General features: G+C 41.4%; 1 protein-coding gene across 13 annotated transcripts in view; it reads left to right on the top strand.

Annotated features, from left to right (window-relative positions):
- PTPRT (protein tyrosine phosphatase receptor type T) overlaps positions 1-19,644 on the top strand; it is a 502,670-nt gene that overhangs the window by 449,387 nt on the left and 33,639 nt on the right. For 7 of the 13 annotated variants that reach the window (XM_035344293.1, XM_035344286.1, XM_035344283.1 and 4 more), the window contains 4 exons: positions 1,525-1,602; positions 1,810-1,857; positions 11,670-11,857; positions 17,872-17,959. In XM_035344293.1, coding sequence (XP_035200184.1) covers positions 1,525-1,602; positions 1,810-1,857; positions 11,670-11,857; positions 17,872-17,959 — 402 coding nt within the window. The remainder of the gene's footprint in view (positions 1-1,524; positions 1,603-1,809; positions 1,858-11,669; positions 11,858-17,871; positions 17,960-19,644) is intronic. The other 6 variants (XM_035344284.1, XM_035344282.1, XM_035344291.1 and 3 more) reach the window with 4 other exon arrangements.

Raw genomic sequence — 19,644 nt, 5'->3', positions numbered from 1 at the left:
TCTACCTTCACATTCCCAAGTAATCTGTAGTTAGCAATTCCTGGAGAGGCAGGGTGGCCCCATAAGTTCTTTATTCTCCCAAACTCCAGAAAATTCCAATACTGCTCCAAATCCTGACTGTTGACTTGCTCTGTGACCCACGGCAACCAAATTACTCTTCATAGGCCTTACCTGCACATCTGCAAAAGTGGCCTTGGTCCAAGTACGGTAGAGGAGAGGTTCTGATTTAGGCTAACAAACACAGAGGAAAGTGAAAGAGGACCCAGATGAGAGATGTATTATGGACTGAAGGCAGACTAAGCTATGAGAAATTTGATTATCTTAATGTGTTTTCAAATGGTTTAAGCTTGAAAATATAGCAGAAGGATGCAAAAACAGAGCAAGTTCATTTACTATATGATTACAAACTGCTTAGGAGGTAATTCTGCAGACCCTATACAACTTCCTAGACTAGTGACTCCTTTCATTCACCTCATAGAAGGACTTGAAATTTTTAAGAGGTGTTTTTTTTTGTTTGTTTGGTTGGTTTTGTTTGTTTGTTTTTTATTATTATTATTATTTTCTAGGGGTAAAAAAAAAAAAAACTGCTTCTGAAATTACTTTGATGTATACTGAGTTTTATCTACTTATATTGGATTATGGAATAGTTTTTCCTGTTATATATTGTCGTCTTTCTGATGTACTGAGATTTGTACTAGCTTGTTTCCCAACATTTTGAGGAGGAGATAAATGTAAGTTTAGGAGTGAATGCAGAATGATAATAGAAGAATGTGCATTCAGAAATGATTGATTATCACAAGAATGTACGTGTACGCTACCGTAGACATAAAGCAACCTCGTAAATTTAGTAGCAAGAAAGGAATGTACTGTGAAGATGTGGAGCCCTGCCTCTGTTCCATAAATATTTGATTGATATGGGAATAATTTGTGGATTTTTGTCCAGAGAAAGCTAATGCTTTAATGGGAGAAAGTTTGTCCTGCTAAAAGAACCTGTTTCTCAGGGGAAAATATTATAGGATTTGCTATGAAGTGTTCTGGGTTGAAGAACAATTCCCTTGTTATCTTGTATGGTTTTAACAAAGAATTTGCTACCCCACTTGTGTATTTTTGTGGTACTAGTGTGCATTGTATTAGAGCAGGCTTATTTTACTGTTATTAATGCATTTGATTCTCTGTAGTTTGTATTTTGGGTGTTCTTTTTAAGGATCTTCCTCCTAGAATGTACCTTTTGGTTTTTAAAAAAATGGTATGTAGGATATAGTCCTATACATGTATCCTGTGTAGGAACACACTGATTTACAATAACTATAATATTATATTTGGGGTCTGGAGTGCTTATATTAAAGAAAATCCATCATTATGACATTGTAATAAATGTAATATGCATGTTGAGATGAAAAATATAATTCATTTTGATAAGTGTTATATATCCCATATTACTGTGTTCTTTGAGGAACATTCTCCCTGTTCTTTCTCTCTCTTAATATATGTCTAAAGTCTTTTCCTTATGTCTTTCCTACCTAGCATCACCCTCTCCTTGTTCATTTTCTGTCCAAAGCAAAACCCTTCAGAGCAAATCTTTGTTGAATTCCTACTACTCAGGTACTAGTGCCAGACTTTTTTTTCATTTCTAAATTTTCTTTGCTTTTGTACATTTCCCAATATGACCTATAGACTGAATCTTCTGAGTGTTAGATACGGCTAACCTTGTTTTCATTTTTTTTTTTTTTGTAATTTTTTTTTCCTATTGATCTTCTGTTGATTTTCAATGATCCGTGTCGTGTGGGTGAACGGAATTCCATCTCAAAGTATCATCAGACACTGTTCCATCGACCACGCTGTTAGGTAAGAAGCCAGGTATGGTGTACTGCACTTCACTGGAGAGAAAACACACTCATTGCATCTTGATAATAACTTAGAGAATGCTACAAAGTGGCTGGGCTCCAAAATCATAATTAATCCTGCAGTCATGTGTTCTGTTAATTGGGAAGCCTTTTGTTTCACTTGTGCTTTATTGTTGTTATTAATTGATTTTTATTTTATTTTTTAAATGAAAAAACAGTTCAAAGTATAAGAATTTCTTTGGAGAAATCAGAGGCTGAGTTTGGGCAAGTGGCCCCACCTTATTCTGCTTACGCTTAGAATTAAATTTTAAATGTTCAAGCAGTCCGGTATAGATTTGAGAGGATAATAAAAAGGCAGGTTCTGAAAGGTGGAGGCTGTGCTGTGGCTGCTGGTAACTTTACAGGAAGATGGTAGTGTTCAGCATCTCTGAAAATTATCTCTTCTTGTCCAGGAGATAAATAAAGCATAGAGTGTGGAGCTCTTAGCTTTGGGATTTTTAGAAATAAAATGTATTTACATTAAGTTAACAGAGAGAGCAAAATGGGCAGAAACTGTAAGCTGATAAAATAAGTTATTCAGAAACTTATTGGAGGTGTACCCTTGAAAGTGAGTAATAACAACCTACAACTTCAGGCCCTCCCTGGAGGATGCTGCCTGTGTGTGGAATTTGAAGAAGGCAATTCCTCTGCTATGAATCAGAAAGATGATGTGTAGTTGATCAGAATCTAACCAGTGGTATTTATCAGACCTGTCATTTTGGATTATCTACAGTAAATGTTCACTTCCAGACACAGTAATCTACCGTGTCTGCTTTAAACATAACTCTGAGCACACTGAAGGCCCATAGTTAGACCAGGAAGACATTACAACCAAGCACTTAAGTGCCTTGGTTTACAGACTAACAGCCAGGGCAGAGAGGCTCAGAGGGTCTGCCACGATACGTGCATTTATCCTGTTGTATATCAACGTGCCCGATGGCAATGAGTGAGCCCTCAGAGAAGGAGTCTTCTTTTCTAGAAGGTTTGTTCTTGTTCCCCAGAGACTCGGTGCTGTCAACAGAGAAGTCTAAAGGCAGATTAATCTTTTGGCTGTACTTCAGAAGCAGGGCCCAGACCTACAGTTTGCTGGAAGATGTCCAACTGCTCTCCTCCCAGCACTCAGCATCTGTGAAAATGGGGACCTTCATGTGAGGGAGACGTTTTCACCCCTGTGCCCTGATAGTGAACCAAATGGCTCAAGGAGTGGGACAGATTCAACTATGCCTCTTACAGGGAAAAACAAAAACCTCCCAAAGCTTTCAAACCCCAAAATTTTAGGGGAGGTGGGGAGCTGGGGAATAAGAATTAAAGTAGTCTAATGCCTACGTATTCAAAACTCTTTCAAACTTTTCATCTTCTAACCACTACCTCTGAGCTGAGCTAGGATTAATATCCCTGTTTTTACACACGGGAAGTTAAGCACAGTGCATTTCCAAGACATGATTTACACAGACTGGTCGCCCCCTCAGTCAGTTGCATCTGACTGTAACAGCCAAAGGTGCTGTGAAACAGCCCATAGCATTGAAGAAATTTCTATCTTATGATTTGAAGGCAAGTGAAAACGATGGCATTCTGGCTTCTCAGACAGATTCACCGCACGTTGGGTGATGCTGTATGAGAAAAAAAAAAAAGTGTATTTTTTTGATGTTTATTAATATTCATTCCTGGGAAAGAAAAAGATCTTAAAAAGGGCATCAGTCATCCCACCACTGATATCTGTCTTTGGGCATTACCTGCAGTTCAGTGCTATTTGTTCCCATCTGTTATGCCTTCTGCTAATAAATGTTCTGTATCTGTAATAGTAGATGACTCCCTAGGCTTGGCTGTGACATGATTTGTTGATAATAAGATACAGGGGATTTATTTATTTATTTTGCCTTTACCCTATCTTGTGCTTGATTAATACTTTTTTATGTAACGCATGGTTTTAGCTCTGTAATTTTACCTTACAGTTGTAGACATCTCTGGATTTAATGGTTTTCACAAGCATCTTTGCTAGGGAAGTGAATATTTAATACTAAAAAATAAAGGAGTTAATTTCCCTGGTTTTAATATTTCAGTAAGGCCCATGTTGTACCACTAATGTAAAGTCTGAAGGGGAGACAATACCACAGTAGAGGTTGTTTTGAGAGAAAATGTGCATGGCCAGTGGCTCTCAAAGATATTCAGCATATGTCATCAGGGTAGGCTCTTCAGGGGAGCCAGCGTGCCTTTCCCTTTACGGTGGTTTTACTGAGGTGAGCGGCTGAGCTCCACCACAACCAGTCTCTCACTCCCCTTCCTCAAAGGGAAAGGGGGAGAAAATGTGATGAAAGGGCCCAAGGGTTGAGATAAGGATGGGGAGATCACTCAACAATTATCATCATGGGCAAAACAGACTCAACATAGGGAGATTAAAGAAATGTATTATCTATTACTAACAAGCTAGAGAAATGAGAAACAAAGAAAACAAACTAAAACCACCTTCCCCCCATCCAGCCTCTCCCACCTCTTCCCCCCGGAGTGGTGCAAGGGAATGGGGAATGGAGGCTGAAGTGAGTTTATAGCACTCACCTCTGCCGCTCCTTCTCGGTCCCTCTCTGCCTCTGCTCCCCGTGGGGTCCCTCCCACGGGATGCCGTCCTTCCCGAAGTGAGCCCATGTGGGCTGCCCAGAGGCAGCAGCTTTTCAGGAACTGCTCCCACACAGCTCCGTCCCACGGGGTCCATTCCCCAGGAGCAAACTGCTCCAGCATGGGTCCCCCACGGGTGGCATCTCCCTCCAGACCCCCCACTCCTGTGTGGGCTCCTCTCCACGGGCCGCAGCTCTGGCCCGGGGCCTGCTCCTGTGGGGGCTCTCCATGGGCCGCAGCCTCCTCCAGGCCACATCCACCTGCTCCACCCGGGGCTCCTCCACGAGCTGCAGCGGGGAGATCTGCTCCATGTGGGACCCATGGGTGCAGGGGGACAGCCTGCACTACCATGGGCTGCAGGGGAACTTCAGCTCTGGCACCTGGAGCACCTCCTGCCCTACTTCTTCAGTGACCTTGGTGTCTGTAAGCCTGTTTCTCACCCCTCACTCTCCCAGCTGCTATTGAGCAGCAGGTTTTTTCCCCCTTTCTTAAATCTGCTCTCACAGAGGCATAAACAACATTGCTTATCAGCTTGGCTCTGGGCAGCTGTGGGTTTCTTTGGAGCCGGCTGAAACTGGCCCTTATCTAACATGGGGCAGCTGCTCGATTCTTCCCACAGAGGCCACCACTGCAGCCCCCAGCTACCAAAACCTTGCCACATAGACCCACTACACCCTTGTGTCACTCTCATTTCACTTGATCAAGAATATCCTGATAATAAGAGTCCTTGCCCTCCATAGAGGGTGGACTGTGATGCCTCGTAGTTCCTTGCAGATGGGTGGAAGCAGAGAAAGGTCACTGTCATCACATCTTGCACAAAAACTGGCTTGCATTTAGAAAGACAAAAATTTGCTCTGAATTTCACTGTTCTGTAACATGGGTGGGCTTTTGACCATGCCCACCCATTCTGCTCTGGATTTATCTACAACATAATGTTGGAAGAACTGAAAAGGTATTAAGAAGCTGATATTGCTTCATTAGCAAGTCTCACATTACTGACATAAATTGCAAGCTGAGTTATTTTTACATATTGAAAACTTGAAAATGAATGGCTTGATCTGTTCAATTGTATCTGGAGCCTTCTGGTCTGTGTCCATCTGTAAGGGGCTGTGGGAGAGGCTTTCACGTCCATTCACTGTGCTGATGTTGATGTGCAGCGGAGGAGCATGTCACTGAGGGCTGTTGTTTGAGCTGAATTTCCCTTAGGTTTCTTTCCGTCTGCGTATGATGCTGTAGCTTGGAAAATTCTTTAGTGGTTTCTGGTTTTCTGTGCTGTTTCGAAGTTGCCTGTAGCTTTCAGATAATGTATTGCTCTGTAAGATAGGCAGGTCTGACAGCATCTTTTCACCTGCGAGTCAGGTTTGGCTTGGTGAGGTCCCACAAATCTGAACAGCTGCTCAGTTGTACAGGTACCCAGTGGCCCCAAGCTTTAGCCTATATCACCAAAGCACCTTCCTCACATCTAAAAACAGAGCTTTTTTCTATACTAAAGAAAAAAATAATAATAATTCTTACAAGATTAGAATACACTTTTGCTAGTATTTACCAAGTGATTCTTTAAAATCCAGAGAAAATTATTTTCTCCAGCCATGTGGCTTCTTCATAGCCTGTGAAATGAATGGTTTGTTCTGTCAAGAAGGCTTTTGGTTAAGGAACTTGCCTTTTCTAGCTCAGTTGATATCATAAGACAGATGATGCTTTGACATCGGTTTACATATGGTATATTATAGCTGGATATTTATAATATAATAAAGCCTTGATGCACTCAAAAAGCACATTAGTTTACCAGATACCACCATATCCCTGGTGGTAGGAGAAGAGATATTAGTTGTCCTGTAGTCGTGCTTGGAAGATGTCAAGTAATCGACAGCCATTGCTCTAGTGGAGAGAGATGGGATGTGTGTAATTAAATCCACCACAAACACCGCTCAAAATTTAATTTATTTTGTGCAGAGGATGTCTTACTGTGTTACACACTTACCAAGGCTAAGAGAATATAAACAGAGGCAATACGCCTGTCATTTCAGTAACCAGTGGAATTTGGGGATATTAAAGTAAAAGTTTTGAAAGAAACTTCCCTTCATAGTGAAGATTGCACATCAGCACAGCATTGCTTTCCGTTGTTTGAGGCATTAGGTTAGTTTTCCAATCTGAGGCAACACCATAATAAGTGTCTAGGTATCTCTCTCTCAGGGTACCAAAACTAGGTTTACGAAACAAGAGAATGCCTGTAAAAGGATCGAGAGCTTCAGCCCCAGAGGTGACTCTCCCACCAGCCTCACTGGGACGTTGCACAGGGGTCTGGCTCGATGCAGCCACTTGCAGGCTGTGACTCTGAATTTCTCAGCTGCTCTTCACTTTATTGTTGACATCTACAGAAAAATGTACCATTTTTTGCCATGGAGGGAGATATTTATTGTCTGAGCAGCAACGAAAGTATAATAGAAGGTGGTGTAGCAGCAGGCAGGCAATAATATCTCACCCTCAGGGCTACTCACCAAATGGGGGAAGATGCCACCTTGCCAGGCTCTGCTGGGGCTTTTCTCAGCACACAGCACTCCTTTTTGTTTCTTTTGGCAGAGAAAACTTCAGCAAGTTTATGATTATTTCTCCAGCAAAGGAGAGAGTCACAGAAGTACCATTCCTTATAAGCAAGGAGAGCTTGTGAATATTAAAAGTGTAGTCAGTGTTGTTAAATTTGATTATCTGCAGTTATACCTCTAACCGATAAGTTGAGATGCCTGAAGAGTTTCACCATCAAGGAAGTTATGTGGGAGCCAGTGAATTGTTGATTTAACGTCTTCTACAAAATTTCAGGGTGTTCTGTGAACTATTAGTCTGGTAATGAAAGTGTCAGCTTCAAGAAAACAAAATATCTGCATTGGCAACAGGCATTTTAGTGTGGGGACAAAGCATGTTGCACTAAGAAGAGTTAACAAATAAGCTGACAAAATATTTTCCTGTTGCAGCTGCTAATGTTAGAGAAAAGCCTATTACAAACAGTGTGTTTCCAGCAACGTGCAGAATAACTGTTTTGTTTACGTCTGCACAAAAAGAACTTTGCAAAATCAGAGATGGGTCTGGGAAGGAACTGGAGCCCTGAACGCTCTGCCCTAATGAGACTTCAGAAGCTCTCAATCAAATTACTTTATCAAAGAGAAACTGGAGAAGTGATTTGATCAGTGCCTGCATAGGTCAAGTTTTCAAATACTCAGAGGGCTCTTCAATCTAACAGGAGGTATAATAAGATTCAGTGTCTGGAAACTGAAGCTAAACAAAATCAAATTGCAATTAAGAAATGTTTAGACAACAGGGGTAATTAACCATTGCCACAACGTTTAGGGTCAGGATGGAATCACTGTCTCTTGCAATCTTTGGGTTTGGATTATTTCTCGATGCTGTAGCGCATCTTCGGTATTCAGTCAGGTGTGATGGTTTGTGTTCCTATCAACAGAATGAGGACGTATTGCTAGAAATAAGATGGGCATGTGAAATATAATCCAAAAAGAAAGCGTGATGCGTGACTCTCTGTTTACTAGTTCATGAGTATTTCAATTTCAGTTAATTATTTCAAACATCTTTCCAAAAAAAGTCTGTTTCCTTGATTTGTTTTTCTCATTGAAAACTCACTAAAGGCACAAGCGCTCTAGAGGCACCAGAAGAACTTCAGCGGAAGCCACGGACAGTTGGTCCTACAACCTCATCCCTGTTTGCAAAAGAATAGGGTGGATGTGAGAAGGGGACAGACAGGAGGGACTATGGAAGAGTGCTGTGACTTCCCATCAGTGCAACAATTAAAGCAGAATCTGAGGGGTTGAGGGGCTGGCATTTTCGTTGGCTTTTCCAGTAGCAGCAGTGCCAGAAGACACGAGATGCCTTTTATTGCTGCAACCTGCAGGAAAAGCATAGCCTGGTAGTAAGCATTTGAAGACTCTCGGTTGATTGTCCTGGTGAGAGCTGGGTTTGCTGCTACCTCCCCTCCTGCCCTGCGTTTTGAGTTGTTCACAAATTGCTGTAAACAGCACATCTTGAGAGAAGGTGTAGTGCCTGGCTTGAGCGCCTCATTAACCATGCTTAGGTTCAGACTCGTGGTGTGATTAGCCCGGGAAGGAACAATATGTTTCTTGCATCAGGCTTTATTAGCAGAACATATGAACACTAGACGCACCTCATACAGTGTAATTTATCTCCATAAAAGCCTCTCCAATCTTTTCCTTGTCCAGATAAGATGCTTGTGGAAAGAACCAACAGAGCTGGTCCATATTCCTGAGCTGGTGCATATTTCTGTGCAAATTTTCTGTGATTTTCTTTTGGATCATACAATGCACAGAGGGCGTTCAAGATGCTTGTGTTCCAGAAATCCAGCAGAGGTGGTGTTCCCAGTGTCAGCTCCGTGTGCTCTAGGCTTGAGAGCAGGATGACCCAGATTGTGTGACTTGGGTTTTTCTTAGGAGAAACACTTGGCTGGGTGCAAGGTGATGCTGCAGACCACACTGTGAGAGCTGTTACAACAATCAGTGGATTTTGTAATATTTCTGTCTGACCCAAGAGACCAGAAGCACAGTTGTCAGTGTAAACTTAGAGGCCAGAGTCAGGCCCTTCTATGCTGCTGAGCATCTTCTACTTCCAGATTCAGAACATGGGTGTCTAGTTTGAAGGAAGTTATTCTGGAGAGGGGGCTGCTTTTCTGGCTTTCACCTCTTCCTAGGATACTGTTGAGAGAAGAGAGACAAATATACCAGAATTAAAGGATCTGAAGAAGACAAATGAATAATATCCCACAAAGGAGCTGGCTGATCTGAGCTACGTTTTACAAGTAGCCTGTGCTCTGCGTGTGCCCTGACTGTATTAGCACTAGAACCACACATTAGTTTTAAGACTCCCTCTCGAATAGGGAGATTGTAATGTTTTTTAATTGGGGCTGATAAAAATGTGGCATTACATGTAGGTTCTTCAGAGAAGCCAGTTGTGAAATTGGGTTTGTATTAAACCTAATGATGGAAAATTAAGCATAGTACGTCTGTCGGAAATGGTCCGCAGTAAAAATCTTTTCCTCTCCATTACAGGAGGTTAATAGGGAATAGGGGAGGAAAGATGCACGGGGAAAGCGAATCCAACTAGGGGAATTAATAAGCCTTGAAATTCCCTCTGTTCAGAGTTCTCACACTGTCATTAGTTGGAGCATTAGGGATGATTATACAAATGCTTTGGATGTTACTCTTCCTTAAATCCCAAATTTATTCACATTTTGTATGTGAGGGTTGCTTCGCTAGAACCATAGCTCTATAAATCTTGGAGTGTCCAAGGAATGTGACTGTTTATGAGAAACTGGGTTTCAGAAATCCTTAAATCCAGTAGCCTGATCTTCAAAGCAGGTGGTCAATTTGATGGTAATTTGTTTCAGAAGAAGCAGGATACGTTCAGCATCTCTGATCATTCGACCACCAGTCTCATTTATCTCACAGCTTGCCCTGTGGCCGTGCATCCACTGCTGTCATTCCTTTCACCTTCTCGTAGTCCTATAGCTTCAAAACAGAGCATATGCCTGTCTTGATATCTTCCCTCCAATATAACAGTGAACCAGCTAAAGCATTATTTGTCATGTTTTGTCATGTCATTGTTTTGCCATCTGCTGAAAAGGTGCTCTAATGCCCTAATCTGTCTGCTCCTGCCCAATTTTGCAATGAGGGACAGAGCAGAGATCCTGACTGCTTGTGATCAAATCTTCACGGTGATTTCTCAAGGATAGTAATGTTTACAATAGCACACTGGCCATATTTCTGTCTCTAAAAATCGCCCTGAAATTGCAACTTGATTTATTCATTCTTTATCCCTTCTAAAGCATGACTGTAGTATTGCTGACAAGGGATAGTGTTTAGCCTCCTTTTCAGTAAGCTTTCTGTACGAAATGAGCCTTGTGTATGCGATCTTCAACTTTTTTCTTCTTCTTTTTTTTTTTTTTGAGCGGCTGGAGGAAGATATATTTTCTGTTTCCTAATGGGCTGGCTTTGGCCAAGACCAGAAAGAATTGATGCAGGATGTTAAGGCCAAAGAACCCAAGCACATCAGGAAGCACTTCGGTGCTGCATGGGTAACAGAGCACCGGTAGAGGTTGCCCTGAGAAGTTGTGGGGTCTCCTCTTTAGAGATCTTCAAAAGCTGCTTGGGCTGGTTCCTGGACACCCTTCTATAGGTGTCCCTGCTTGGGCGGGAGAGGGGGGACCAGATGGACCCCAGAGGTCCCTTCCAGCCTCAACCATCTATGGTTCTGAGATCTTTAGATACCTGTAATCACAGGGAAAAAAACACCAGTTTATTTGGCCAACTATAAATCCGGTCAATTCTAGTAGATAAAAAACTAAATGTTTCAGCTACTCTCAGCTTCGCTTGTTAAATATTTTTGTAGTTAATGATTTGGCTATTCATGTTATTTGCTGTTAGTTCAACAGGAATATTTTGCTATGTATTTGCAGTTTTGCAGGGAGTATAAGAGGTTACAATTCCATCTACGTAGTGATAGAGATTTTTAAAATATTTGTATCAAAAAGGAATGCTTTATGTTAAGTTTATACATCTGAATTTTAAGATTGTGCATGCAAGGAAACTATTTTTGTGTTCTTTTATTCTTTCTCATAACATCACATCTTTGCAATTGACATAAATTTTAGACTTGAATTTGCAGAGCAGTTTAATTTGCTTCTAACATCCTTTGTGGTTTATTTGAAATGCTAATAATTTGTTTGCTATTAACTTGGACCCCTGTCACTTATCTCATGTTGTACACCTCAAATCTCGCTTGAATATCTTGCTCATCTGTATGTATCTTTTGGTCCTGTTCTTTGCAGGTCTGTGAAGAAAGGTATGTAACTCGAGGGGAGTCGTTACACAGAACTCACAAATTCGCTATGTTACTATACGTGCTATATGCTTGTTGTGCCTGACAGGCTGTTTATTCCCTTCCCATCTCTGGGTTTGTCTCCTTGACTCAAAAAATACTTGAATGTGAGTTAGTATTTCTGGGCAGCTGTAGGCAAGTGTGTGTTTCTTACTTACTTCTTTACTTCCTTTCGCCTGCACCAACCTATGGGGTGGTGGAGAAACAAAGAAGTGGAGAAGGAATGAGAGTGGAACTCACAGATAGGTGAAAGCTTGTTTTGCCTCCCTGTCTTTAAAACAGACAGTAGCCATGGAGAGATGACCCAGCCAACCCTGACTATCCAGACCCACCCGTACCGGAGCTGTGAGCCGGTGGAAATGTCCTACCCCCGGGGGCAGTTCCAGCCAGCCATCCGAGTGGCCGACCTGCTGCAGCACATCACCCAGATGAAGCGAGGACAGGGCTATGGATTTAAAGAGGAGTATGAGGTGAGAGGAACCTTCACTCACGTGAATAAGTCGAGGAGTGGCAGTCCTAAGGGATAGATGCTTGGGAGGGGATGATAACCATTTTGAAAATCTTCTTTTCCTTAATTCACTCACCCTCTTAATCCTTTCCTTCCTCCATCTTATTTCTGTTTATAAGGTTAGGATTTTACAGCACTAGCAATCTTTGGTGGCTCTCTGGTCCAGAGGAAATGTGCTTAATACAGTGGTAAGAGAATGACATTGTGTTCGTGTGCACTCTCTCCAATAAAGAGCAGATAGTAAATATTTAATAGGTGCTGAACTCCATGAAGGATTTCGAATTTCATAGTCCCTTAGTTATTGGTGTGCTTTAGTTGACGATAGGGCAAAGCAGGGTTTACGAAAAGGAAGGGGTTTTGCTTTTTTTTGGGAGCCCCAAATACTCTGTAGCAATTGATCAAGTTAAATCACAGCTTAATGACCTGCACACAGAACTGTAAAGGCAAAGGCAGCAGATTTGTGTAGCTTAAATGAAGATGGAGTTTTTCAGTATGTTCAAACCTCTGGCTCAGAATATGTTCAGCACACCTACTCTTGCAACTCTGTGTGAAGAGAGGGGCAAAGAGTAAGCTGAAAACATGAAAGCAGCCCTTCCACCCTGCAGCCAAATGGCTGGAGTGACCAGGAATTTAATTCAAATGCTAAGAAGAAGTGTGGCACTGGGGAGGAGCTGGAAGACAAATATACATTTAGAGGAGGGAGAACAGGAGAGGGAAATAGCATCAAACATATGTGAGACTTTGCTGTAGCAAGCGATAATTATAATGAATGTAGTAAGCTTGTGGGAAGGCAATAAGTAATTAATATGCATAGTGGCATTAAAACTACTTAAAAATAACATAACAGCTGTGAAAAATAAGTTACTTAATGAAAACAGCTCACTTTTCCACCCTGCAAGTTGGAGTCCATGGGGTTTATATCATTGATGCTGGGCTTTGCTGTAATTGAGAGGCAATCTTTTCTTGGTTGTCACCAGGGAGTATTTTTTTAATCAGACAACATCAAAGACTGTCATAACAAATGTTCCTGGTAACTGTATGTTAACCAGGGCTAGTCACTCATGCCCCACAATCAGGGACACTAATTAAAGTATCAATACAAAGAGCTTGGTTTAATATGGAAAAAGGGTATTAATTCTCTTAGGAGATTTACTTAGCCCCCCTTGGCCTCCACTTTCATGAGTAGTACCCAAAGCTGAATTCAGCTCAATTACAAATGCCCTAAGATCTACTTCTTGATGTTCAAGAAGAAAACAGGTGCTGGCATATATGTAATTTTCTGGCACTGGCATTGGTAATTATCAAAATAACACATTAGCATGAAAAATGTCAATGCAACTTTCAGCTCCACAAGTTCTGCATTTCCCAGAAAGTGCTATCTACATACGTATATAATGATGATGACATTATATACATTTGCATAATTCCTTTCTTTACAAGAAATAGCCTGGAGAATGCCACAAGCTCTTAAATCACTTTTGCTGTTCTACCCTTCAATCAGAGGCAATTGCCCTAAGTGGCAGCCCTTTTAGATGGTGGAATTTGGATTTTCAGAGCACGGGCCACAGGTAGCACTTTGGCTCCAAGCAGCTTTCAGCCACCACCAGCAATACTGCAAATTGCAGGGAGGATGTCGAGGAGTGTTTTAAATCCTGGAAGGTAGGAAGGGTAGTTTTAAGTTGGCTGAAATCTTGAGGAATGCAAAGCTGGAAAGCCTGCTTTGCAAAACATTTTGCAAAATGGTTGATAAAAGCTTAAAAAGAAAAGACCCGAAATTTTATTTTTGTGTCTCTTAAAATCTGTTTTCATACACTAATATTAGTGTCATCTGCCTGTATGTTTTTTTTTTAAGAAGCTATTTTCTGTTTACTTTGCAGATTGATAGCATAAATGAGAGCCTACTTAGTGACATGTTAGCAAACAATTTTACTCTCATGAAAAATCACTTTGAACAGAACGTATCAGTCATACATGACAATCTCTTATCTCTTTACGTTCCCGTTTCCACTGAGGAACCAGGGAATTGCATTCAAGATTTGTTTGGTACCTCTTCTCCTGCACAGCACTAGGGCACAGGTAATGTGTTTTACTGAGGGCATCTTGGAAAATTTTTCGGGTGCTTGCATCTTACATCTAACTCCACACCAAGGTAAAAACCGGGATGTCGTTGCGTAAGTGGTGTCACTGCTTCTGTGACCTGGCTGATAACTGTGTGTGTGAACACGGGAACCTGTCAGCACTTGCAGCATGTGCATTGTTAGGGGTCTGCCTGCTGCACCTGAGGCCAAAGTGACTGCTGTTTGTTTTAGCAATAAAACGTGTGCACCCCAAGAGAAAAATATATCATTGACACTGGATGTAGATGGCACTGTTTGGGATTAGGCACGGCCATAAACATTTACACGGGACTTGTTTAACTGTCACCTGTTCCTTTTTCAGAACATATCAGCCCTGATTTGTTGTGAGCTGCTAGACTGGTCCCATAGCCATACCGCGAGCACCAATTACTGGCTGCAGAGATAATAAGCTTAAATATCCAAACTCATTTTCAAATATGATTTAGGATGTCACTAACGTACATTTCTCTTGCTGCATTACCGAGACTGTTAGTTATTTTGGATTTTGTGGCTCCTTCCTCAGGCATCTTGCTACTGCCAGGCTTCAGTGGATTGAAGTCACCTCTGGATTTTAACCCGCTCATTTCTGGCTGGCTGCACAGCCTTTATCTGGTCAAAAGAGTAGATCTGGGAGCTCAGGCTATGATGTGACATTACAAAATGTTTGGCAGTAGGGTTGTCACTATATATGCTGTCCTTGGACTGTGTTGGCTTAATGCTTTGTATGTCCTTGCTCTGTACCAGACTGAACTGCCTGAAATATTTCTCTTCAGGGCTTTTTGGGGTGTTGTTTTTTTTTTTTTTTTTTTCTCTTTTTCAGCCAAAGGAGTTTCTCCTGGGTCACAGCAGAGTCATGGGAAGTTTTCCTACCAGTGTTGAGAAGCTGGAGGCTGCAGGGAAATGCTCAGGACTATGTGGCAAGCTTTGAGATGAGCAGCAAGGCTTTTAATTGATAGTGTTGCCTTTGGCAAGAATACAGCAGCATCGGGGTGCATCAGAGCAAATGAATGATTCAGGTTTTCCTACTTAAATGAAAAACAAACTGCAAATTAGCTAAATGCATCCATTGGAAATGTATATTGGCTTGCACTAAGTCTCAATTGAATGTGAACTCTCTGGTTATGTTTGGGCCATGGTGCTTGGAAATTTTAATTGAGATAAGGGAACTTTTAGAGATATGGCCCTGCAATTTCAGATAAAAATTAGATCATTTTAGTTTTAAAAGCTTCATTATAACATAAATTTCACTACTGAGATGATATTTCAGCATGAATTTTACCAAACTTCTCTAGGAAAAGAAAAGAAAAGCTTAAAAATTAAACCCAGATTTTTGAACCCAGAATTTTGGAGTTAACAAACTGAACGAAGAAGAACTGGGAATGTTTCTTGTAGAAGCATCACACGTGGGTCAAATACTGATAACCAAGAGATCTATCTATCCTGGTTTGCTATTAATGACACTGCAGAAAGAAACAGAAATACTCCTTTTTGAGATCATGGACATAAGTATTGTACAAACCTAAACTCAAGAAATAAAACATTAGGAATGCTCCTCTTTTTCTGAATGCAAATAATATTAATTATAATTGATATTTTTGCCTTTGTATTTCTAATGCAGTTTCAATTCTCAGTTTTTAGTGGTATCACAACAAAATTGTCAATGCTGTACCACCTGGATATGTGCAGTTACTCCGATTTGTTCATCTGGCATGTCATAGAAGCAGGGGTATGGGTGCACTCTGCAAAGGCAGTTTGTGTTCCTCACCAACCAGAACCGCCCTTCGTTTCTTCAGAGATGGGTAGTTTCATAAAACGCAGAGAATTCTCTGGTTTTGAGTGAGATGAAAAATCCCGCGTTCTGAAATCTTTGGAGGCTATCTCAGGCAAATATAAAAACATGAATTTTAATGGAGACTTTCATGTTCAAATCACCTGAAAGGACAAGGTTGGTTGAGAAGGGATTTATTGGACCTAAACATATTTTATTCGGCCAAGATAGCCTCCCCGACGTGGGCGTGATGAGGGAGAAATTTACTTATTTATTTTCCCTTTTCAGATGGCTGTGATTACATGTTTAATGACTGTTGCCATTCTCTGGTCAATCTGCTGTAATTTGATATCAGTACAAAAATAAGGCACCTTTTTCCTTAGTCTTTGAAGATGAAAATGAACCTTCCTCACCTCTTTTCTTTTACTCAGGGATTTTTTTGTTGTCATTGTGTGTAGGTTTTTGTGGGTTTTGTTTTGTTTTGCTTTTTTTTTTTTTTTTTTTTTTTTTTGCGCTCAGGAGATGAGCTGCTATTTGGAAACAGCTGTCTGTAAAGGAAATATATGTGTGATCAAAGCCCTCACCAATTACAGTTATTACTCTTTCTCCTGGGCTTTTGAATAGGATCTCACTGTCCCTGTCTTTTGTCAGCAAGGCTCGTGGCAGTGCTGCACTGCCTGACATTTTCTGTCCTGGAACCCCTTTGGGGGAAATTCACAACGATCCAGTCTGCCAGGGGGTTGCTCGTATTAAGTTTAATTGCAATGCTGGTGTTGTAGATCCTAATAATTGTGTCTCTCTGCTATTGCATTCAGGCACCATAATAGACCTGGATGGCTTGTGAAGATGAATATAAATTCATTTTCCAGTACAGCTGTGTCAAACTACCTGCTGCTAGCTAAGGCAGATATGATTCCCCAATGAGAGCAGTATAAAAACTCCGCGATTCCCCAGGGACCATAAATAATGCAATTTGTAACGTTGCTGTTGTTTTTAGTAATATAGGCTCATGTTAGGGAGTAGATCTTGAAGGAGGCAGATCTGTAGAGAAAACTCAGTGGAAGCCATTCTTTTCCCACCTGTGTGTTCAGCACAAATGATGGCTGGGTTAGGTGCAGCTGCTGCCAATTGTCTGCAGCTCGTTGGTGGCTTTCTGTTCGAGTTGTGGTGCCAGCCGTGCCCAGCCGGCCGGTGCCGCTGCGGTTCCAGCCGAGCACTGCTGTGACAGCTGCTTTCAGCTGCTGCTGCTGGCATCCCCGGCCATCCTGAGACAGGGAGAGAGGTCGTCCTGCTTGTGGGTGGATAGTCCAGGCCATCTTCCAAGGAAGGCAGGACTGTCCTCCAGCCAGACCCCGGCACAGCTGCCGTTTTCCTGGCTCTGCCTCTCCAATCCTTCCTGGATTTGCGTCAAGGGGAAAGTGGCTTGTTAGCTTGTGTTCAGAATAGCTGCAGGACCAAGCTGTGTGGTAAAGCAGCGCTGTCTGCTGCTGGTTTCCTTAAACCATCCTTTCTCAACCAAAAGGGCAAATTTGGGGAAAATGATGATTTATTTCCATAGTTTGTATGTTTTACCTCCTTTTGCCTCTTGTCTTTAGACATAATCTAAAACCCTGAGCTTTTTATTTTTCCTCAGAGAAAACCAGCTAGTGATTAGCATTACATCACCCCATCACTAACATAGAAATAGTTTAAACCACTGTACGTGCCCAAGAGAGAGCCTGAGCCCCGTGGTTCTGCCATCTGGGTTTTCTTTGCGGCGTACATATGTGAAATCTCCACAAACCCCATTCTATGGGAGAAATGAGCTTAACCTGTGTCTGTGCAGCCAGAAACAAATTCTCCTGATCCTTTTAGATCTGAACTCGCAGGAGGAAAATGATTCTCAGCTAGCAAAAGCCAAGAGATGCAAATGGTCTGCACCAAGCTCTGCTTTTTGCGATAGTAGATGTGCCCTTTCCTCGAAAACAGCTGTTTGCTTAGTTGACTATTGAATTATGCAGTGCCTTTATTTTTGCCCTCGTTTGTCATCTTAATCCACCTGAAGGCATTGGCCAGATTTTTATAAACACTCCACTATTGTTTATTTTGCAGGCACTACCCGAGGGGCAGACGGCATCCTGGGACACAGCCAAGGAAGACGAAAACCGCAATAAGAATAGATACGGAAACATAATCTCCTGTAGGTGTTAATGCACATTGCACTGAGCTTTCTGTATAGTTTTATAAACATCTTGTGGAAACAGGGTGTACTTGAGAACCTCACTAAAAGCTGGTTTATGTTGCTGAGCATTCAGTAGTTCGATTGGATTGTTACGTGCTATATTTATTTCTAGGATTATTATTTTTTTACTTTATGTTTTTTTAGTGGTCTATGTAAATTCAGTGCGTGATTTTACCCTTTTTAATACTTGTAAAATCTACCTTACTTTGTATTTGATGTCTGTAATTTAAGGACTAAATCCGTTTGTCAGATATTCACAGTGGATGATGATGCCCATTTTCTATGCATTTTTATTGCTTAACTGAGATCTTTCAGTGCCACGAGTGGAAGTGAAAAAGGAGACGTGGATATATCAGGCTTTTAGATACAAAAGATCTGGATAGATACCAGGTTTTCTCCTTCCTTGTGGTCAGTAACCAGTGGAGCAGTTGCTACTTATCTATAGCTGGTTTGATGACTAGGACAAGCTTAGCTTCTGCTTCAGAATCACAGTAAGGCAGTTGAAAATGCACTGAAAGCTTCTTAGCTTTACTTCTTTCAGTAACCAATTAGTGTTGGTGTTACAGCGATATTAACACTTGCAGGACTACAGGGCACGGAAAACTCCATAAAACCACTGAGTTCAGTTTTAGTCTCCAAGTCAGGACTAGCTCCACCTCTGTCATTTTTATCAGATCTTTGTGACACATTTTCCTAAAGATGTCTAAAGTTCAGCTTTCCAAAAAACTTTCCAGTGTTTTGTTATTTGCTGTAATGACTGGGACATATGAATAGAGGTGTGATAAATCATCCTTTTTAAGGGTTGCTGAGCAGCATCAAATTGGAGAAGCCAGGCCTGAGACCATCAGAACAGGAAATAGGGATATAAATGGTTATGCCATAGAATTACGTGACTGGATAATTCTATGGAACACTACAAAAGCAAAATTAAGTCACATGGAGCGACATATTTAGTAGTATATTTTTTCTCAGGTTAAATGTGTACTTCCTGTAGGACAAACAGATTTTACTAAGGAAGTGGAAAACAAACAAACAAAAAACTTTGTCACAAAGAAATCTCTCTCACGTACCTTAACTTCCCTCTTGTTCTTTTAAGACTTGAAAGAAGTGATTCATGTAACAGTTTTGCAGTAATGGCATAGAACAGATCAGGAACCCTATGGCAGAGGTGAAGTCTGGAAATGAAGATCAGAAGTTTGTCAGCCCTGATCTGATCCCACTTCTGCTTGCTGCCTTTCTGCCTTGGTTGTGAGCAGGTCACCGGTTCCCATAATTTTTTGTTTCTCCGTGTGGAAAATGGAAGTGGTGCTGCTAGAATATTACAGATACTGTGGAAATCATCCCCCTTATCTTCAGGTGCCAAAAAGCACAGCCTTGCTGTAAGCTTCCCGTGTTGCTAGTAGCAGAGAGATACCTCCAGACAGAGGTTCAATTTGCATGTCTAGACAATTAGCTTAGATCAAATTATTCTGAGAGATGAATCATCCAGCTGTAACAACTACACATTTGTTTGAAGGTGGAAGTGCCATAGTATGATATAAGGAAAGAAACATGAAAGACTGTGCGTCTCTGTGGGATTTGGAGGAAGCGGTTGACATAATGTCAAAGTGGAGGTGAAAAAAGGCAAGACTGTGCAAGAGCCA

This window comes from Oxyura jamaicensis, chromosome 20 (genome assembly GCF_011077185.1).
Source record: "Oxyura jamaicensis isolate SHBP4307 breed ruddy duck chromosome 20, BPBGC_Ojam_1.0, whole genome shotgun sequence".
Lineage (NCBI taxonomy): Eukaryota > Metazoa > Chordata > Aves > Anseriformes > Anatidae > Oxyura > Oxyura jamaicensis.
This window is presented reverse-complemented; position numbering and strand designations above follow the sequence as displayed.